Source organism: Rana temporaria, chromosome 5, assembly GCF_905171775.1.
Source record: "Rana temporaria chromosome 5, aRanTem1.1, whole genome shotgun sequence".
Taxonomy (NCBI): domain Eukaryota; kingdom Metazoa; phylum Chordata; class Amphibia; order Anura; family Ranidae; genus Rana; species Rana temporaria.
The window spans coordinates 205459901-205483253 of record NC_053493.1 but is presented as its reverse complement, the minus strand read 5'-3'; the positions used below and the strand labels follow the sequence as shown (position 1 = coordinate 205483253).

At 42.0% G+C, this 23353-nt stretch overlaps 1 protein-coding gene across 1 annotated transcript in view; it reads right to left on the bottom strand.

The window, feature by feature from the left end:
* The window catches only part of LOC120940565 (dynein heavy chain 5, axonemal-like), a 445728-nt gene that overhangs the window by 217501 nt on the left and 204874 nt on the right, over window positions 1-23353 (bottom strand). The window contains exons 43-48 of the mRNA XM_040353506.1: window positions 19517-19704; window positions 14712-14906; window positions 11400-11534; window positions 8602-8791; window positions 4037-4254; window positions 3588-3899 (exon numbers count right to left, since the gene is read on the bottom strand). Coding sequence (XP_040209440.1) covers window positions 3588-3899; window positions 4037-4254; window positions 8602-8791; window positions 11400-11534; window positions 14712-14906; window positions 19517-19704 — 1238 coding nt within the window. The remainder of the gene's footprint in view (window positions 1-3587; window positions 3900-4036; window positions 4255-8601; window positions 8792-11399; window positions 11535-14711; window positions 14907-19516; window positions 19705-23353) is intronic.

Genomic DNA, 23353 nt, shown 5'->3' with positions numbered 1-23353 from the left:
TTTTTTGTTTTTTTTTACGTTTCCTTTTTAAACTGTGGGGTTCAATAATTTGTACAATATCCAGTTTCCTGAAAGGAAGTTCCCCTGTAGACCACATACTGTACAGTTAAAATATGTGCATCATTTATTACCCAAACACTTTAAAAGACTAATACAAAGGAAACAACTAATGTATACTAAACAACAGGGAGGACTGGGGGTGCCAGATATACGGAAGTACTACTATGCCGTACACCTGAACAGGTTAATAGATTGGAACAGACATTCAGATACTAAACTCTGGGTACAAATCGAACAGTCCCAATCTAAAATGCCATTAGAAAGGGCACCATGGTGGTATGCCTCATTACCCAAAGAAATTAACAAAAACCCGATACTGGGAAACACAGTGAAGATATGTGTAATAGCTTTCTCCATGATGGGTATGGATCCCAGGACTTCCCCATTATATCCAGTAATGGGGAACCCCCTTTTTCCCTTGGGATATGAAGATGGAGCTTTTCGACACCTAAGGGAGGGGGAATGTAGACAAGTAGTGAACTATATCCGAAGGGGAAGATGGCTCACAATAGCTGAATTGATGGAACAAGAGGGCGGATTCCGTCTAAAGTTTTGGAATGCACTCCAGATGGTCCACTTCCTGAACACACTACCAAATCCGGGGGTTTTCGAAAGACCACTCATGAGATTTGAGAAAATGTGTAGCGAGAGGGGAATATTAAAACATACTCTCTCAATAAGCTATGAACTACTTGCACAGTCAGGGAACCACCCTTTGAAGTGTGTCCAGGATTGGGAACAGGAATTAAAAAGGGTATTTAGCATGGAACAGCGACAACGTATATACAAACGAACGCATAAAACATCAATATGTGCAAAGACACAAGAGACAAACTATAAGATTTTTGCAAGGTGGTATAGGACACCGGAGAGATTAAACAAAATCTTCCCAGAGGTGTCAGACAAATGTTGGAGGTGTCAAGGCAGTAAAGGGACGATGTTACACATATTTTGGGACTGTCCCCTGTTAAGGAGCTTTTGGCTGGAGATTAAAAGGGTACTTCAGACCTGTTCAGAATATGAGATACTGGAAGACCCAGAATTTTACCTTTTACACGTGAATCAAATCCAAGAGAAAGCGTATAGGGAGACAAGCTTAGGTCATCTATTAGATGCCGCAAAAGCGTGCATAACAAAGAAGTGGAAGTCACCATCTCCACCCACAATAGAGATGTGGATAAACAAAGTAAAAGAAATCAGTAAATTAGAAGAATTAGTACAGACAGCACAACACCAAAAGGAAAGATATTTAAGAATCTGGACCTCCTGGAAATCCTTTTTGGATTCTAGGGAGGGGGGGGGAGGGGGATTAATATTACAGATGGTAATTTTAACAAGGAGGGGGGAGAGTGGGAATGCGGGACAATGGAGAGAGTGTAGGCGGATTTTACCCCTTTTTCTTTATGTTTATATTATTTTTTTTTGTTAAATTTTTTTTTTTGTTTAATTTTTTTTTTTTTATTATTATTATATTATTTTATTTATTTATTATTATTTTTTTTTCCTCTCCCAGTTTTGTAGTAGTGTTTTGGATGGTACCCACAGGTACCCACAGGTTAGAGGGGACATATGACGGTATGCATTTGCATGATTAGTGGATTTATTTGAGTTGTGTATCATAACAGTATTATGCACTACTACAATTGTATAATGTATTATTATTTTGTATTCAAATAAAAAAGGTTTAAATAAAAAAAAAAAAAACTAATGTCGCCTACACACGACCGTTTTTCGCAACGTTAAAAATGGGCATTGCTCTAAATTTTCGCGTTGTTTTTAACATTGTAGTTTTTAACGTCGTAAAAAATGGTCGTGTGTGGGCTTTAATGACGTGAAAATAACGCGCATGCTCAGAAGCAAGTTATGAGACGGGAGCGCTCGTTCTGGTAAAACTAGCGTTTGTAATGGAGATAGCACATTCATCACGCTGTAACAGACTGAAAAGCACGAAGACTGAAAAGCGCGAATCAGCAAAAGCAGCCCCAAGGGTGGCACCATCCGAATGGAGCATTTTTTTTTTTCACGATCGTGTGTAGGCAAGGCAGGCTTAACAATAATCGGGTTGAAAAAAACGGTGTGTACACGACATTAAAGATCCAAGGCAAAAATTATGTAAAGATAGGAGCTCTAGGCTTTGTGAGGCCTTAGGCAAAACCTGAATTTGAGGCCCCACTCACGCCCTTGGAAAAAATAATTCAAGCGATAAAAAAATTAACTGTATAAATTGCATTTTTTTTTTTAACTTTAAAGTGCTTGTGTCACTGCTTCCTATCTCAGTGCTCTCTATCTTTGTGCTGGTATCAGTGCTTTCTATCTCGGTGCTGGTGTCAGTGAGAGATAGCAGTGGAAAAGCCAATCAGCAGGCAGTACCAGCGCAGGATGCAGAGCACCCAGCCCACCATAGCGGAGGATAAGCACTGGACTGGGACCTCCCAGCAAGCCCCCCCCCGCAGTGGAGCCCTGCATAATCAGGAGGAAGGGAATGGTGGGTGATGGGGCAGGGGTGAATATAAAGGCCAGTGGCTGTGGCTGAGGAATGCTGGAGGAGCAGGGATGGGGGGCCTGGCTCTCTCTCATATACTGATGGTTGCTGGCTGCAGAAAGGGGTTGTGGCATGGAAGCTGTGCCTCTCCCTGAGGCTGGAGCCCTGGATACCACCACGCTGACCGACAGCCCCAGTGAGGTGCGGCCTGGACACCTCTTCTCTCCTACCTTCCCTTCCATTGGCATAAAGCACTGTTAAGGCCTCCTCCATGGGACCCTCCTTCCTCTTCTCCTCACTACTGCATACCAGACGCCAGATGTCCCCTCCGTTGTGTTAACATTTTGCTCCGGCTGCTGGAATTAGTCTCCTCCCCCAGACAACGGTACTGGCCCCGCCTCCTCCCCAAGACACAGCCATGGCTCCATCTCTGTCTCCTCTCTCCACTGCCCGACCATCGAGCTTACAGGCAGCATAAACCCACTGCTGGCTGGAGTGGTGCTGGCAGCACCATTGTCAGCAGAGGCAGCTCTTCAATTAGGCGGTTGCGAGGCCTTAGGCGACCACCTTATTTGCCTAGTTAGAGAGCCGCCTCTAAAAGGCCCTATACAGGGCAAAGCAACAAGTACACTCAATGCCTAACTTCAGGCAGATTTGAGAGGAACAAATTAATGTAGCCATGTATCAAATACATTAGTAAATGGATTTTAAATAAAAGCAATATAATGCACTTAAATTTGGCCTAGATTCAGTCTTTTGCAGACCTTGTACAGCAGAGCTCAGACTGGGGGTGATAGAAACAGCACAAGGAGCCAATCATTTATGCTGCAGCGCAACAGGCATGCAGATCACAGAATATAGCAGAATGACAGAAGAGCTCATCATTCTGCTGCTTTTTTCAAATTTTTTAACACAGGGTGAGGAGGAGACCTGTAAGTGTTACTGAACTGTGTGAATCTCAGATCCTGTTACTTTTCTTTGAAAGGACAGAGTGGAAAAACTTATGAAAGGTACCTGTGAGCAGAAACATTGAAGGATTATGTACCTGAAAGATGCTGTCGAAACAGTTCCATAATACATCATGCTGAGTAGAAGGTAGGGTCTTCAACCAGGCCTTCAGGACAGGTCTCCAGTCCAGAACAGAAGAGCTCATAAAGACCATGCCATTGCGGGATACAGTGGCTGGGGAGGCATTGTCAATGTTGTGTGGTTCAAATATAATTTTACAATTAGGTGCCATTGGAATACGATCGCCATTAGCCAATGTGAGCGTTTTATTGTCATCCAAAACAGAATTCAAATTTTCGATCCATATTGCATCAACAGGTCCATCTAAAACTATCCATATGTGCTCTCCCTGAAACACATTCCAAAAGACATATCTTTAGATGAAAAAGCCAGAGAGTGGAGTTCTTCAAGTGGACAATAACACAAAAATACAGGCAGTGCTCTAGAAAAGCAAAGAAAACCACAAAATGGGCTTTTGATACCTACCTTTTTTGCTTTCAAGGTTTTTCTCCACAAAGTTGAAAATATGCCATCAGTCCAGTCATTTGTGGCCACATCAAGGGTGCCAAACATTTGGGAGGCAGTAATGGCTTTAGGGTTCATTCTCATCTCTTTGTGAGGAGCTCCACAATCTGTCATTGCTTTCATGAGGACATTGATACATTTGGTTTTGCCGGCACCACTAGGTCCAAGTGTCATCATTCCTTAAGAACAAAATTCAAGGCTGTACTTATCACAGGGTAACCTCAGATGAACATAATTATATTGTAGACATAACCAAGTTGAAACGATAGATTAAAAAAGTTGATGATTTTTTATTTTATTTTACCCTTCCCACTATAAATTTAGTAATCTGTATTATTTTAGAAAGAGGACACATAATAAATTATATTGTACTGTAGAAATAAGACATTTTCATTCGAAACCAACTTGATTGTTAAGAAGGTATGAGCAAACATTTTTGTCCTCTTGAACAGCATTTTAAAAAGTAATGTCTATAATTAATTTCTATAAAACACTACCAGTTTCCTTATACGTATTTGTTTACAACACACATAATTTTACTTGCCAACAGCAGAAATTTCTTTAGCTATTGATGAAAGATAATTACTATCCACTCTCAAGGACTTAACAGTTCTTGACAGTACAGCTGTTATGAGTTTTTTTTTAACCAGCATTCTGAAGACCTGGAGCCCTTCATCTAGCACTAAAATATACAGTATATGCCCAAATCATTTCTTAATATAATAAATTATTTTGTATTTATAACTATAGAAGATTACAGTACGTACAATAGAGACCTTCCGCTTTAGGTTAACTACAAGCACACCATACCTCAACCTCTGATTTTCTGCTACTAATCAAGATCTACTCTAAAGCACTTTTCATAATCCCTACTAAGAGCCTCTGATTTTACAAAAAATATACATACAGGGTCTTGTTCCAAATTCCATTTCATACAGGGTTGCTCTAAAGTAAACAATAAAATACTTTGTTTAAAGAAACCTATAGGGATGAGGTAATAATGACACGGTCTAGCTGTGTGCACCACCTGCCAACATTATCAGTCTGTCATTATTAGCCTTAATATTTTATTTGTATGCAGGCAAGCTGTCCTAAATGTCTGTGCATCCCAGCACCCTCACATGTGTATGCAATTTTAGACCCAAAAATATGCAATGTTATCTGAAAGTTCATCATTTACTTTTGAGAAGTTAAGTGTCATTAAAGGAGTTGTAAGAGTCGGTTTACACTAGGGCGACACGACTTCCAGCGCGACTTTCAGAGGCGACTCCGACACTACTTGAACATGAACCACAGGGCGATCTACAACACAACTTGAAGTCGTCTCCAGGACAGGAGACTTTCCAGTGGCCAATAAAACAACAATCAGCTCTGGGAGAGGGAGGGGGGCAGGAGAGGTTTGCCTGAGAAATGTATGTTATCTTCCTGGAAAGTCGCTTCAGTTAAGACAGTGATCCGACTTCTGAGGCGACTTCCATTGAAATCAATGGGTACAAATCGCCTACAAGTCGGATTGAAGTAGTACAGGAACCTTTTCTGAAGTCGGATCGCCTTGAGTCGTGTGTATTAACACCGCTCCCATTCACTTCCATTGTTTTTCTCTACAGCGCGACTTGGGACGACTTGAGGCGACATGAAGTCGGATCGCAAGTCGCCCCAGTGTGAACCCGGCTCTAAAGGAAATATTTTTTTTTTGCTGAAATGACTGTTTACAGGGTATAGAGACATAATAGTTAACTGATTCCTTTTAAAATTGATTAAAAATAGATAAAAATCAATCATATAATGTACCTCTAGTTTCGTTTTTGCATCTAGTTTTGTTTTTGCATGTTATTTCCTGCCTCTGTGCTAGACAGAGCCATAGAGCAGTGATGGTTTGGAAAATGAAACTAGTACTCCCAGTACTGTGGTCATCAGGAAACAGACAACCAGGAAGTGTCCAGAACAGAGAAGGATTACAGCAACATCAGAGCAAAAACGAACAATGAGGACATAAAACCAGGACTGCAGTAAGGTAAAGGAAGCTATTTAGCTAAAAAAAAATTCCTTTAGTGATCCTTTAAAGCAATAAAACACAAGGCTTGGATGATGATGTTTGATGAAAACAAAAGCAATATAATGACACCTGAAATAACATCATAACTAATCAGGGGAGAAACACTTCTCCATAAACTGTGAATGTGACACTAGACCATGTGTCGAATCCTCAAACATGTGCACAGTGATTAGCAAACAAAGTCCCAATCAGGAAAAAACATACGATGCCTTCCTTCACTATGAATGCAAATCCAACACTTCACCGCTGTACCGCTGAACTCAGATGAAGGAGCACTCACAGGCAGGTATGTATATGAAAAGAAGAAAAAGAAAACCTCATTGCGCAATAATCAACATCAGATGGGTAATGCGATCTACTACATCAACATGTGCACTCACGAATCCCCGCTTAGTTTAAGCATGAAACGCCGCTCAGTATGGCTCCTTTGGGAGGAGCCTACGATCGAATCCGAGTCCACCTGATCGAATTGAGGAGATCGCATACTGAGCGGCGTTTCATGCTTAACCTGCCTGGCGGTATTCCAGAGTCTGACTCGGGGTTAGATTTTCCTGCTGCGAGCGGTAACCCCGAGTCAGACTCGGGCTTGCCTCGCTAGATCCACAGGCATGGTTTACTTACCTTGTCCCTGGATCCAGCGATGTCACCGCGCTGTGTGAGCGAGCGGGACCTCGCTCGATTCACACAGTGCCTCCGTGTGACGCCGATCTCCGTTCCCTGTGACGTTACGACGCACGGGGACGGAGAACGGCGCCAAATTCAAAAAAGTAAACAAACACTTTACATACAGTATACTGTAATCTTATAGATTACAGTACTGTATGTAAAAAAAACACACACCCCTTGTCCCTAGTGGTCTGTCCTGTGTCATGCATGTCATTTTATATAATAAAAACGTTTCTTTCTCCCTGCAAACTGTAGATTGTCCATAGCAACCAAAAGTGTCCCTTTATGTCAAAAATTGTTTTCGATCAGCTAAAAAACAGCGATAATAAATTATAATCACTTGCAGAATTGTGCGATAGCGATTTGTGGGGAAATTCATCATACAAAAAAAAATATAATGACAGCAACAATTCTGCAACTGAGCAAATTTCAGTGATTTTGATTTGATTACATTATTGAATAATTTTTATTATAATTATATTATTATTTGTTATAATTATTTATAATTATTTATTATATTATAATTTATAATTTTGTTTTTAAAAAAATGTCATACCCGGGATGCCTATTAGAATCTTGTTTGGTCAGATTTAAGTGAGTTATTTCTAAAAATTACAGACCTACAATATAAAACGCCAAATTTCCTTGCAAATAATGGTACCGCTTTCAGCATGTTTTTTCTGAAAGAATCATACCGCCAGGGAGGTTAAACTAAGCGGGGATTCGTGAGTGCACATGTTGATGTAGTAGATCTCATTACCCATCTGATTTTGATTATTGCGCAATGAGGTTTTCTTTTTCTTCTTTTCATATACATACCTGTCTGTGAGTGCTCCTTCATCTGAGTTCAGCGGTGAAGTGTTGGATTTGCATTCATAGTAAAGGAAGGCACCGTATGTTTTTTCCTGATTGGGACTTTGTTTGCTAAACACTGTGCACATGTTTGAGGATTCGACACATGGTCTAGTGTCACATTCACAGTTTATGGAGAAGTGTTTCTCCCCTGATTAGTTTGTATGTTTGTCACTTATAAGTTAATATCAGCGCATCTATATATATATATCTATTTTCACTGTTTTGTTTTGGTACCACTCAGATAGCTGATATATTATTTAGTTTTTTATTAAGTGCACCTGGAATTATTAATTTAATAGCGCTGTAGTATTTCTTTGAATATGAAATAACATCATGCCTATCACCAAATCTAACTGTTAAGTTTTAAATGCTTGGTGCACACATAAAATTATTTTATTTTTATAGTAGTATTGCAGTGCAAGGAACATGCTGATAATAGGAGAAAGCAGAGTGACAGGGCGCAGAGCTCATTATTATGCATGTTCTACTTTTTTCCCCAAGTCACAAGGATGGAGTGAATGCGAAACTGCAGCAGAGAGAGAAAAAAAAAAGTCGTTCTTCACCGCTAAGCAGGACTATTCTGTCTGGCAAGGCAGGGTGTTAAATCCTAAAATGATTGATTATTAATAATGATAATAAATAATAGTTCCTGGAGTTCAGCTTTAACAGATTAAATACATGGTATAGATATTTTGCATCATATTGCTATATTAAAAACATAAATATAAATAAACAAAAACCAAAAGGTTGACGCTGCGCTAAATTAAATATTGAATTATAAATGTAAATAGCTGCTAGCACTAAATTGTGTACAACAACTTGGTAACATAAAAAAGAAAAAAACAGTGCAGCGCTAATAAAAAAAAACCATAAATATGATTTAGAGAAGACATGCAGGCGTTTTCAGCCGTTATGTTCATCCTGCTCAGTGGCAGATTTGCATGCTTACCATGTCTCACTAGCTGTGTCTCATACAGCTGGATAAGTTTCAGAATCCAAGGAGGATGATGGATAAGACCAGCTTCTTCTGTCTGTTTTTGTATGGCTGCTTCCAGATCAGGATAACCAGCTTTATCCAGCGTTATTCCAGGGAACAAATCATTTATCAGACTCATAAACAATGGCTCGTCTTCATCCACCTAGGAGCACAGTAACATTTTATTGTATTAATGTGTGTAATGGTTCTAATGTATGTCATTTTTCCTGCCATTTTCAGAATATTTTAACATTATGTTATGGGAAAATGCTCTGTGAAAAGGCAGTTTGATAGTTTGAACAAAACATAAGTGTCAGTGATTTTAAACGACACATGATTTACAAAAATAAATTATATGCCACAAAGTTATCTAGGGATAGGCCTTTTTAACCCCCCTGGTGGTATTCCCGAGTCTGGCTCGGGGTAAGATTTTTATACTAAAAGCGGTATCCCTGAGCCAGACTCGGGCTCGCCACACTGCAGCCAGAGACAAAGTTACTTACCTTGTCCCTGGATCCAGCGATGCCACCGCGCTGTGTGAGCGAGCGGGTCCTCGCTTGATTCACACAGTGTCCTCCTGTGCCGCCGATCTCCGTTGCCTGCGACGTTACGACGCGCGTGGGGGTGGAGAACGGCGCCAAATTCAAAAAGGTAAACAAACACCTTACATACAGTATACTGTAATCTTATAGATTACAGTACTGTATGTAAAAAAATACACACCCCCCCCCTTGTCCCTAGTGGTCTGCCCAGTGTCCTGCATGTCATTTTATATAATAAAAACTGTTCTTTCTGCCTGCAAACTGTAGATTGTCCAAAAGTGTCCCTTTATGTCAAAAATGGTTTTAGAGCAGCTAGAAAACAGCGATAATAAATTATAATCACTTGCAGAATCGTGCGATAGCGATTTGTGGGGAAATTCGTCATAAAAAAATTTAAGTGAGTTATTCCTAAGAATTACAGGCCTACAGTATAAAACGCCAAATTTCCTTGCAAAAAATGGTACCGCTTTCAGCACCTTTTTTCTGAAATAATCATACCGCCAGGGAGGTTAAATAGTTTTGCTCTATAAACTGCAACTGGGAAATTTTGACATTTTATTTTTGGCACTCTACTGAAGCCAGATCAGTACAAGAAGCACTTTGTATCATCTTAACCACTTAAGACATGGACCAATATGCAGGTAAAGGACCAGGCCCCTTTTTGCGATTCGGCACTGCATCGCTTTAACTGACAAATGCGCAGTCGTGCGACGTGGCTCCCAAACAAAATTGGCGTCCTTTTTTTTCCCACAAATTGAGCTTTCTTTTGGTGGTATTTGATCACCTCTGCGGTCTTTATTTTTTGTGTTATAAACAAAAATAGAGCGACAATTTTGGAAAAAAATGCAATATTTTTTACTTTTTGCTATAATAAATACCCCCCAAAAATATATAAAAAAAAGTATTTTTTCCTCAGTTTAGGCCGATACGTATTCTTCTACCTATTTTTGGTAAAAAAAAATCACAATAAGCGTTTATTGATTGGCTTGCGCAAAATTTATAGCGTTTACAAATAGGGGATAGTTTTATTGCATTTTTATTAATATTTTTTTTTTACTACTTATGGCGGTGATCAATTTTGACACATTTTTGGGACCATTGTCATTTTCACAGCAAAAAGTGCTATAAAAATGCATTGTTTACTGTGAAAATGACAATTGTAGTTTGGGAGTTAACCACTAGGGGGCACTGAAGGGGTTAAGTGTGACCTCATGTGTGTTTCTAACTGTAGGGGGGCGGGGCTGGACGTGTGACATCATTGATCACCTTTCCCTATATCAGGGAACAGACAAATCAATGACAGTGCCACTGTGAAAAACAGGGAAGGTGTGTTTACACACACCTCTCCCCGTTCTTCAGCTCCTGTGACTGATCGCAGGACTCCGGCGGCGTTCGGGTCCGCGGGTCCCACGGCCGCGTTTACGGAGCTTCGGACCGGGTCGCGGGCGCGCGCCCCCAACCCATAGCTGGGCATTTAACAATCACGTACAGGTACGTGATTGTGCCCAGCCGTGCCATTTTGCTGATGTATATCGGCATTAGGCGGTCCTTAAGTGGTTAAAGTATTGTGCAATCTATATTTGAAGAGGTAATCATTCACTATGGCTCCTTTCCTTTTATAACACTTACACCAAAAAGTAGCAATAGCGGTCAGGCCTATATCATACACAAGCTTTGGAGCATTGTATTATACATTATCTATGTGAATCCCTTGTCAGGATTCACATTTTATATAATGTAACGGTTCAGAAAAACCCATACTGGTACAAATTGACTCAGTTTGTGCCTAATGCCCCGTACACACGATTGGAATTTCCGATGGAAAAAGTCCAACTGACGTATGAATCATGCCTGTAGATGGTACAATACCCATCGGAAATTCCGATCGTGTGTACAGGGAATAAAAGTAGTTTATAGCTGATAATTTATTTTTCATTGATTCTAAAGATTTCACTATAAACAATAATGTAATCCGTATCTTACACTATATCTGTTAGCAATATACATTGTAATGGTGAGATTATTTTTTCTTTTGCTTCAAGTGCATATTCTGTATGTTCTCAAAGTTATTTTCTTATGTAATTTGCAAGCTGACATATGTCAAATGGAGGAAATATTAACATGCAGGATCGTATCTAAAATAGTTATGTCACCCGTTATGCCACCATTATGTCATTTGACTGATTCACCATTTATATAAATATCTACAAGAAAACCAGTGGAACATACAAGCTTTGACAGGTTCATGTCACGTAGAACTCTCATTACTACTGTCTTCTCTGGCTCTTCAGGATTGGATCTTTTCACTGCTCCCAAAGTTCTAAGGACAGAGAGGATATTCCTCAATCCAAAGTCATAATGCACCTGAAAATAAAAATAAGCAATAAAGTATATAAAATATGTACCAAGTTATATTTACTCAAAATGTACCTTGAACATGTGCACCTTTTATATTCAGAGTTGCTAACAAGACCTAATCTTGCTGACTATAATAGGAATGTATTTTCTTATTTATCCAAGAATTTCCCATATTCGATGAATTCGTGGAAAACAAACTATTTACAAATATTTGTAATTATACTTGTCACAGCACTGCACACTTTGTTGTTGGCAAAATATAGGCAAGCAAGAATAAAAAAAAACTAACAAGTACACTAACTACAATAAATTCGAAATACAAAACTTAATTACCAAAGTTAAGTTAGCTTTAAATTACTGATAGTTTGCCATTTCCTTTGTACAGAACAGGGATGAGTGAGAGCATCTCCATAGGGGAACTGTAAATTTATTTCCAAGCCTCCTGCAGCAGATTAGGATGGATTATGTTCCATTCAATGGAGATACGATCTGCAATAAAAACACTAAAGCCTCGTACACACAGACGGACATCCGACAAACTTTCCCTTGGATTTTTGCGTATTTGCACTTTGTACAAAAGTCTGATGGCTTGCTGTACACACGGTTGGACTAGGCACCATCAAACTTTTGTTGTCGTAAAGTTTGTCCGTTTGCAGACCAAACTTTTTGTCCGATGAAACCCGAAAAAGTTGGTCTGATACACACGATCGGACAAATGTGAAAATGTAGAATCTGTCTGCTTTTTTTTTTCTCTGTTTTTACTGGAGCAGTTTACCCTTAGACCCCTTTCACATTAGGGCCACAGCCGTGGTAAAGCAATGTTCATTTTACCGGCGCTTTACTGCTGTTTAAGCAGAGCTTCTGCACCTCTTTTCAGCCGCTAGCGGGGAGCTTTTAACCCTCTGAGCGGTATTCCCGAGTCTGACTCGGGGTGAGATTTTTGGGCTACGATCAGTAACCCCGAGTCAGACTCGGGCTTGCCTCGCAGCATCCATAGGCTTGGTTTACTTACCTTGTCCCTTGATCTAGCGATGCCACCGCGCTGTGTGAGCGGGCGGGACCTCGCTCGATACACAGTGCCTCTGTGTGCCTCCGATCTCCGTTCCCTTCGGCGTTACGACGCACGGGGGCGGAGAACGGCGCCAAATTCAAAAAGGTAAACAAACACAATACATACAGTATACTGTAATCTTATAGATTACAGTACTGTATGTAAAAAATACACACCCTCCCTTGTCCCTAGTGGTCTGCCCAGTGCCCTGCATGTACTTTTATATAATAAAATTGGTTCTTTCTGCCTGCAAACTGTAGATTGTCCAAAAGTGTCCCTTTATGTCAAAAATGGTTTTAGAGCAGCTAGAAAACAGCGATAATAAATTATAATCACTTGCAGAATTGTGCGATAGCGATTTGTGGGGAAATTCGTCATAAAAAAATTTAAGTGAGTTATTCCTAAGAATTACAGACCTACAGTATAAAACGCCAAATTTCCTTGCAAATAATGGTACCGCTTTCAGCACCTTTTTTCTGAAATAATCATACCCCCAGGGAGGTTAACCCCAAAGAAGGGGTTAAAAATGTCTCGTGTTGCGGCGCTTCGGAAGCGCTGCCCATTCATTGCAATGGGCAGGGGCGTTTTGGGAGTGCTGTATACAGTGTTTCCAATCCAATCCAAAGGGGCTACTTGCGGGACTTTTCCGAACGTCTCGCAAGCACATCGCCTGGGTGTGAAAGCACCCATTGTAGAGAATATGAGGCAGTTTTCAGGTGCTCCCAACCAGCCCCAAAGATGTTGCTTGCAGGACTTGTGTGAAAGCACCCATTGCACAAATAGGAGGCAGTTTACAGGCACTATTTCTAGCGCTAAAACGCCTGAAAACTGACTCAGTGTGCAAGGGGTCTTACTTCTAATTTTGGCTATACTCGGTATGTTAAGGAGTAATGGTGTCTCCAGAACCAAGACTGAACGGAAATCTCCCTAAAGAGGAAAAGAGAGTAGTCCATGCAAAACATGTTTTGACCAGGGTTATGTGATCAGCAACTACAACAAAACGTTTGTATACAGTAAAACCTTGGTTTGAGAGTAACTTGGTTTGAGACAAGCTACATTTTTAAAGACATTTTGACTTGATATACAACTGATGTCTTGTCTTAAGTAGCTTCATGTCGCAACTGAGTATAAAATAGAAGAGAGACGCTTCTAAGTGTAGCAATATGGTTACATTTAATGAAGGTACAATATTTAGAAACTCACATGGTTGATGATTAAAATAGGCACCCGGGGTAAAGCTGTCCACTTAGACCATTCTCCTCACTTCCATTGATGTCGTCCTTTCCACAAGCAGTTCAAGTCTCACTTTCAGATCGCTTTACTGCAGGGTAGTCTTCCCGATCACGATTGCAGACCGACAACGGTGACAGCCGGAGGTGAGGATGACGGTCTATGTGGATCGTTTTACCCCGGATGCCTGCATACTTAGATGTGCCTCTTTTAATCATCAATCATGTGAGTTACTAAATGTTGTACCTTCATTAAATGTAACCATATTGCTACACTTAGAGGTGCCCCTATTCTCTTTTTCACTCTGTAGCTCCTGCTGGATTTTGCGTCTAATCCCCTTGGGGAGGCTTCAATTTGTGGATGGACATTTTATGGTTACACAACTTATCACATTGCTATAATCTTTTTATATGGACTATAAACTGAAGGACTATAAACTTATAAATAAATGGTTGTGAAATGAATCATTTGAGTTTCCATTATTTCTTATGGGAAAATTTGCTTTGATATACAAGTGCTTTGTATTACAAGCATGCTTCCATGCTCGCAATCCAAATGTTTACTGTACATACATTGTTTTGTGACTTGTCAAGCACTATTCATTATTCCAAAGAAACCCTATCACAAGAAAAGTATTGGCACCCTATAGTGATCTCCTCTAACAAATGCTAGTTGACTGGCTGTTATTGTGGCATCAACACTTTCTAAATCACTGAACTGGAACATTTAGACATTCCTATATGCATGCTTGCTCCAAGTGAAAGTGTTAAAGTGCTTTTAGCATGACAGCCAAGCAACACAATTACAAGAATGAGATACATGGCAATCTTCATGTTTTTTTCTCAATAGGTTTCCTTTAGGATGGTATCATCGTTCATTAAATGTCTGCATGTTTCACGCACCTGTTTTGATAACTGTTCCTCACACAGCTTGTACAGGGTGTAAAATTTACGACTCAGGATTAGGTTGTCTCGGAAACCAGCACTGGCTAGCTTTACCCTCATAATGATAGCTCGATCTGGTACCATCATAGCCACTGTGCGGAACTGAACTTTCAAATTCTCAGGAAGTTCTTGACGTCCTGCATAGCCTGGATTCTATATAACAAAATAACATTTTATAAACAAATGCATAGCTTAAAATAAAATAAAGTGACAATACATCATATACTGTATTTCAAAAGCAGGTCCTCATTACTCCATGTATTTCTGTGTTTTACATTCTAGACAGTTTTTAATGACTATATCTTATGAAACCCGAAGCTCCTCAGCAGGTGTTTGAGAAACCTACTGGAGATGACACACAGTATACCAGCCCTCAAAATTTGCACTCGCCTCCTCGCATTTGGCGAGGGAATTTATGTGCAGTGCGAGTGAGGAGCAGGGGTGGACCAGCTTCCTGGCTAATCGCTTCTGGCAGAAGCAGTGCAGGCTTTTTTTTTTTTTTTTTAAAAGGACATCAGAGTGGCCAGAGGGGGATTCCCTGATCGATACTGCAACCCCCCCCCCAGGGGCGTACTAAGGGGGTGCGGGGGGGGCGTGCCGCACCAGGTGCCACACACTGGGGGTTGTCAGGCCGGCTCCCGCCCCTCCGCGAATGAAAAAAACACAGCGCCGCCACGGGTTTAACATTGCGCCGATGATAGACTAGATATGTAATGGAGAGCCCGAGCGGAGCAGGTAGTGGCTTTGCGGGGGGGGGGGGGGGGTTGTGAGCTGCACCCGAGCCAGTCGGCACACCCGAGACTGGCGCAACGATCCCCTTCTCTCACGGCTCTGATCAGTCTCGGGGAGCGGTTGTCAGCAGAGAAGCCGCCTCCCCCGCTTCTTTTATGTCTATACAGTGCTCTGCATGCAGGAGGAGAGGGAGGCGGCTTCTCTGCTCAGCTGACATCCGCTGCCCGAGACCGATCAGAGCCGTGAGAGAAGGGGATTGTTGCGCCAGTGACAGATGTGCCAACTGGCTCGGGTGCAGCTGGCAGGGGTGCAGGGTGCTGTGTAATGTAAAGGGGTCCAGAGATGCAGGGTGCAGTGTAATGTAAAGGAGTCCAGAGGTGCAGGGTGCTGTGTAGAGTAAAGGGGTCCAGAGGTGCTGTGTAATGTAAAGGGGTCCAGAGGTGCAAGGTGCTGTGTAATGTAAAGGGGTCCAGAGGTGCAGGGTGCAGTGTAATGTAAAGGGGTGCAATGGTGCAGGGTGATGTGTAATGTTAAGGGGTCCAGTGGTGCAGTGTAATGTAAAGGGGTCCAGAGGTGCAGGGTGCTGTGTAATGTAAAGGAGTCCAGAGGTGCAGTTGTGGAGAGAGGGGTACACAGAATTGACAAAAAGATATTGAAGGATGCAGGGGGCACAGAGGGGTGTTTTTACATTTTAAGGTGGGGGGGTGCCAGATGTAGGATCGGCCCCGGGTGCCAAATGCTCTAGGTACACCCCTGCCCCCCCCCCCCCACCGCTCTGATGTCCTGTACAGAAGCCTGCACTGCTTCTGCCAGAAGCGATCAGCTGGGAGACACAGAGCGTCAGGACGGACGAACTGGGGCTACTTTGAGAGGAGGCTTCAGCGCTTCCCTACCTCTCTCCTCCTCCGTGTGTCACGGAGATACAGGCTGTGTTGCAGAGCCGGGTCTGTGTTCAGCGGCACTGTAGTAAGGTCCCGCCCCCCTAGACCAGCTCTTGTGATAGTAGATTCAATCAGTGTTCAGTCTATCGCACAAGCTGGTCTAGGGGGGCGGGACCTTACTACAGTGCTGCCGAACACAGACCTGGCTCCATGACACACACCGTGGAGAGTGCTTCACTTCGCTTATAATATATTAGCCAAGTTGCCTGGGTCCATGTGCGTACCAATGTGTCTCTGATGTGTTTTGTCACCTGGACTTGGCTTAACCTGCATCTCCATTGATGGGCACAGTGAGTAGCATTTATGGGCACAGTGAGCAGTATTTATGGGCACAGCGTGGCTACGTTTATGGGCACAGTGGGCAGCATTTGTGGGAACAGTGAGCAGCATTTATGGGCACAGTGAGCAGCATTTATGGGCACAGTGAGCAGCATTTGTGGGAACAGTGGGCAGCATTTGTGGGAACAGTGGGCAGCATTTGTGGGAACAGTGGGCAGCATTTGTGGGAACAGTGGGCAGCATTTGTGGGCACAGTGGGCAGCATTTGTGGGCAGCATTTGTGGGCACAGTGGGCAGCATTTGTGGGCACAGTGGGCAGCATTTGTGGGCACAGTGAGGAGCATTTGTGGGCACAGTGAGGAGCATTTGTGGGCACAGTGAGGCTGCATTAATGGGCACAGTGACTCCATTTGATGGGGACAGAGAGGCTGCATTTGATGGGAACAGTGAGGCTGCAATGATGGGCACAGTGTGGCTGCATTCATGGGAACTGTAAAGCTGCATTTAATGGCTAATGGGAGGCTGCACTGATGATTACTGATATGCTTTATGTTAATATTGTTGTTAATATTTATTTTTGTAACTTCATTCTGCATAAAACATTTAACAATGTAATTTCATGAGATCATTTATGAGGGTGTGTTTAGGGGCGGACTTAGGGGCGGGGCAGGGGAGGGGTTGGGTGGGGCAACTGGTGGCGAGTAACTTTCAAGGCCTGGCTAGTGGCTCGTGACTTCAAATTTTGTGCCCTGTCCTAGGGCAGTAGCAAAAAAAAAAAAAAAGCATGCTGGGAGTGGGAGGGGGTTATACTAGGGTTCTTTTGTTTTGTTTGCCAGGGTTCAAAACCTCCTGCAAGTGTCACTATAACCCAATTGTCCTGTATTGCTCAAGAAGAAAGAAAAAAAAGACAAATGTTTTTTGGGTGTACAGATATGTGCACACGGGCAGGGAATACAAGAAAATGTACTCCAGCACTGAAATTGAAAGTAGTTACACCTAGTAGATGTAAACAGAAAAATCTCATATAAGCTTTAACATTATAATATCACCTGGAAAACCTATTTTAATTTTAATAGTTGGCTTTCATGAAAATAACAGCTGGTCTTATTTCCTTATTTAGGCATTTTACTTTTGCCTTCCATCATCTCCCACCTGTTAGTCATCCTGTTACATGCTTTCACAGAGGAAACTATAAGCTTATGTTTTGACGTGTATTGTCCAGGCATATTCCACTGTTGCTACCACTTACAAAAAGCATGTAAAAAAGCTATTGCATTTAGTAAATATGCCCTTTGAATAAACACATGCAGCCTGTTATATCTGTAGTGCATATGTAGCGGCCTGCTCCTGTTGAACAGGCGCTGCTTTAAATTTAGTGGGGTCTGAGCTGTTATTTGGGCTCAGACTAGTGTGATTAATGGTAAATTTAGCCTCTGTTCCAGCCTTGGCTGTGCTGGGAGTGCCACCATTGTTCGCCTGGGGGTGTCATTACCACCCCAGGCCAAGGGTGGCGGCAGCAAGGTCAAGGTGTATTGGGTGTTCCTCTCAGCAGCGAATCAGTGGAAGTAGTCGCCCCACTGTGCATGCTGGGGAGGGGTACTTAAGGGACAGACGCCATTGGCGGGGGGTTCGTCGATCGAGCCTTGTGGCCCGCCTGGCCTGAGGTGCGTGTCCTGAATCCTGACTCTGGGACCACGTTGGTCCGGGGTTGCGGCTTCGCCCGGTAGGCCTAGTAGTCAGCCTGTTTTCTGAAAGTGTGATCCTGTGCTGTCCGTCCTGCGGGAGGAAGCCACTTGATGAAGGAAGCCAGGGGAGGACCTATCCTGAAGAGGGCCATGCAAGAGGCTGGTATCTTGGGAGTAGGCCTGGAAACTTAATCGAAGGATGCACCATACACTGAGAGGCTTGACGATGGTCACCTGTCAGATCTAAGTTCTACAAAAGTTAATCTGGAAAGATCCGGGTGCTGAATCCTGTGGACCAAAAGTGTCTCCTCATAAAGGAAGGTCTGTGGCAGACTGTACTTTATTTTGTGCGCCATCCCGGCTGCTAGGCCAGTGAGAGGGACCTATCTAGGTGAGCAATACCCACCCTGGCTAGAGTGGCGACGAGAACTGTCCTATTTGTGATTATGCACCTGAACCTATCTACCCTTTCCACCCTTTATTTCTTTTCTACTGAAGTTCTGCAAATAAATCCCAGAAAAGGAAGTGCACTGTGTGGACATTGAAATTCTTCAGACTCTCTTTTCACCCTGGACAGCGAGAAGATAGAGGTAAAGTGCCACCTAAAAATACTTGGCAGCTCCTTCGGGGGTAGTGCTACACATATGAACAGTGACAGGCTGTTAAGAAGCTGCAAGACAACAGCAGCCTTAATATGGACCAAATGATGAAAAAAAATTAAAAATCCCTCCATCTTACCACCCCTCAATTCTCTAAGATATGCATTTCAATTCAATCTAGAAAATTCCCACATTTATTCACCGGGAGTGTGAATTTTGAAAATGCAGGATTCACCATAAACCCATCATTGAGCCAAACCTGAATCTCATCGTTATCTCTGCCAGCATGGAAAAATTAACATCAGATTTGTAACATCTTAATTTACTGTAAGACTGTCAAAAGGAGCACATTAATGAGCAGAATAATTTGCAACAAAATCTTTTGAATTCCTTATTATTTCTATATTTCATAACATGATGCAAGCCACAGTGAAGTGTTCTAATCCTTTATGGAGATCTCAGTTTTCACAGTTTTGAACGGATATGCGTGCAATGCCTACAGCAGTGCCACATTTACATATACTCACCATGGTTAAAAATATACCAAATTCTGTGTCCATATCAACCACATCACCATCTGTGAATATGAATTGGTTCTTCTTATTCCTCTTGCACTGTAAGACTATGTAAATCTGCTGTGCAGCCACAGAAAGGACAGGCAACTCAATACGGTTAAATTCGTCAAAACAGCCCCATGCACCAGACTGTGCCAAACCTGTGCCAATTACAGTATAAAGGACAATTTTATTTCACAGCATTACATTTTCCTCATAAAAGAGTAAATCAGGCTGGTATTAAGTACTAACCACCTAATAGATAACTGTGAAGATTTACTGATAATTCTAATGAGAAATGCATCAGAACCAAGAGCACTAAAAACAATCTGAAGTGTATTACAGCTCTGCAATCAGACATCTCATTGTTTACTACAGGCAATGTTGATTATTGGTTCAACACCTGTATATTTTGAAAGACTTGTAAAGGAAAAACAAACTTCACACCCACCAAAAAAAACATAAAATTAACAAGCTCTGAGCAATTATTTGCAAATACATAAACGTGAATGCTAAAAATGAGGTCTGGGTGCCAAATGATATGCATATTCAGACACATAAAAACAATAATACTTTGTTACAGCACAACCTGCAAGCTAGAAATGATTCAAAAGAAAAGCCTACTTACTCAGATACTGAACTTTCTACCAAGAATAAAGAAAAAAAAAACACAAACTTAGATCTAATTAAAAATTGCAATAGTGGCTTCAAATGAAGAAATATAGAAATACGCCCAGCTACTTACCACATATATCTGTATTCTTATACAAAATATTTTCAATGCCCATTGCTCCGTTACAAGTGGGGGGTTACTAAAGCGGGTGCACTGCGAATTTGGTGCCGTTGTGCATAGTAACCAACCAGCTTCTAACTTCAGCTTGTTCAATAAAGCTTTGACAATAAAACCTAGAAACTGATTACTATGCATCATTGCACCAGATTCTGTGTGCACCAACTTTAGTAAATCGCCACCAATAAATTGTTAGCTGTTTATTTTACAGATATAGTGAGGAAAAAATTCTAGCGCACACCCAGGCGGAGTACTTATACAAACCTGTTCTTCAATTACATAGACGTTAGAAGCATTGGCGTAAGGTAAAACATGCTTCATTTATTAGACAGACCTATCTCTTTAATTGTGGTTCTAGAAATTAAGCCCAAGTTAAAGTTCACAACAAACTTAGGGCCAGATTCACATATAATCGCGGCGGCGTAACTTATCCTAGATAAGTTACACCGCCGCAATTTTTCATCGCAAGTGCCTGATTCACCAAGCACTTGTGATGAAAACCTACGCCCGCGGCCTCTGGCGCAAGGCGGGCCAATTCAAATGGGCGTGTGCCATTTAAATTAGGCGTGCTCCTGCGCCGGACCTACTGCGCATGCTCCGTTTCCTAACTCACGCCGTGCTTTGCGCGCCGTGACGTCATTTTTTTGAACGGCGACGCGCGTAGCTTACTTCCGTATTCCCTGACGGCTTAGGCAAACGACGTTGATTTTTAAATTTCGACGCGGGAACGACGGCCATACTTTAGACAGCAATGACTAAAGTTAAGGCACCAAAAAAAAAGTGTAACTTAGCGACGGGAAACTATACTAGCGGCGACGTAGCGAACGCGAAAAACCGTTGTGGATTGGCCGTAACTCCTAATTTGCATACCCGACGCTGGTTTACGATGCGAACTCCCCCCAGTGGCGGCCGCGGTACTGCATCCTAAGATCCGACAGTGTAAAACAATTACACCTGTCGGATCTTCTGGCTATCTATGCGTAACTGATTCTATGAATCAGACGCATAGATAGAAACAGAGATACGACGGCGTATCAGGAGAAACGCCGTTGTATCTCATTTGTGAATCTGGCCCTTACATCTTACATTGTAGACCTAAAAGCAGTTTAATAATTTGGCTGGAAGCAATAGTGCACATTTGTGATGTAACCCTAAAATTGCACAGAATGGGGAAAAACATGAAAAGGTGGAAAAAAAAACTTTGCAGGTTAGCAGAAATTGTTGCATTAAAGACAAAAGGGATTTATAGAGGTTAGTAAACACATGTCTGTGATTGAATGAGTATACAATATAAAAAATAAAAATATATATTAATTGTGCCAGTTAATTATGTTAAAAAATGTAAAAGGCCTTATGCCACAATGAAGTAGTGATACATTTCACAGAGCAGATTGTATGCCAATCCACCTGCACTAAAATTACCAATAAAGCTAGGGTCAAAAATCCACTCTCACAAATGGGCTAATAGGTGTTCGTGTTCTAAAATGTAAATATGACGCAGCACGTGGCTTTATGGGTGCACTTCCATCATCATGAAGTTCTTGCCAATATTGAACTAGGCTTATTTAGACTTTAGCAGGGAAGGCGTTGTTACCAGTTCATCAAACTGAGTGATTCCCCTGTGACAGTGAACCAATCTACTTATCACTAGTGGATAGCATAGGAAACATAATACAGCGGACATCACCTTGGGCACATGGATACCACCTTATTGCAGCATCCTAAATAGAGCATGTTTAGTTGAGCAGAGAAAAGAGAATATGCTCCGCACTGCTCATCTGTACATATTACCCACCACCATACACTCCTCTCCCTGCACATACTACCCATTAACATATACTCTGCACTCCTCTCCTGCACATACTACCCACCACCTTACACTCCGCACTGCACATTCCCTATTTAACATTACTGCATTCTGCACTATGCAAGTTATCTCAGACTATTAAACCACACCCCATTTAGCCACGCCCAACATTTTATCGCAATTTAAGCCACGGCCATTTCACCTCCTTTCTGCCCAGGCCAATTTTCAGCTTTCAGTGCTGTTGCATTTTGAACGACAATTGCAACACCGCATTCAAACACATTTTTTTTCATTTTCTTTTTTTTAAAACAGATAGAGCTTTCTTTTACTGGTATTTAATCCCCACAGTTTTAAAATTTTTTGCTAAACAAACTAAAAAAGACCAAGAGTTTGAGAAGAGAGAAGATGTTCTTAGTTTCTGTCCTAAAATGTTGTAAATAAGTACATTTTTCTCCTTCAAACGGAGCTCCCCCAAAGGGGAAGCTCCGCTTGTTGGCCTCCCCCCCCCCCCTCCACCGCTGCAACATTTGGCACCTTTTGGGGGGAGCGGGTACCTGGTTTAACCACTTAAGGACCGCCTAACACCGATATACGTCGGCAGAATGGCACGGCTGGGCACAATCACGTACCTGTACATCCTCTAAGTGCCCAGCCGTGGGTCGCGCCCGCGACCCGGTTCGAAGCTCCGTGACCGCGGGACCTATGGACCCGATCGCCGTCGGTGTCCCGCGATCGGTCACAGGGGCTGAACGGGGGGAGGTGTGTGTAAACACACATTCCCCGTTCTTCACAGTGGCAGTGTCACTGATCGTCTGTTCCCTGATATAGGGAAAGACAATCAGTGATGTCACAAGTCCAGCCTCGCCCCCCCTACAGTTAGAAACACACATGAGGTCACACTTAACCCCTACAGCGCCCCCTAGTGGTTAACTCCTAAACGGCAATTGTAATTTTCACAGTAATCAATGCATTTTTATAGCGTTTTTTGCTGTGAAAATGACAATGGTCCCAAAAATGTGTCAAAATTGTCCGATGTGTCCGCCATAATGTCGCAGTCATGAAAAAAAATCACTGATTGCCGCCATAAGTAGTAAAAAAAAATATTAATAAAAATGCCATAAAACTATCCCCTATTTTGTAAACGCTATAAATTTGGCGAAAAACCAATCGTTAAATGCTCATTGCGATTCTTTTTTACCAAAAATCGGTAGAA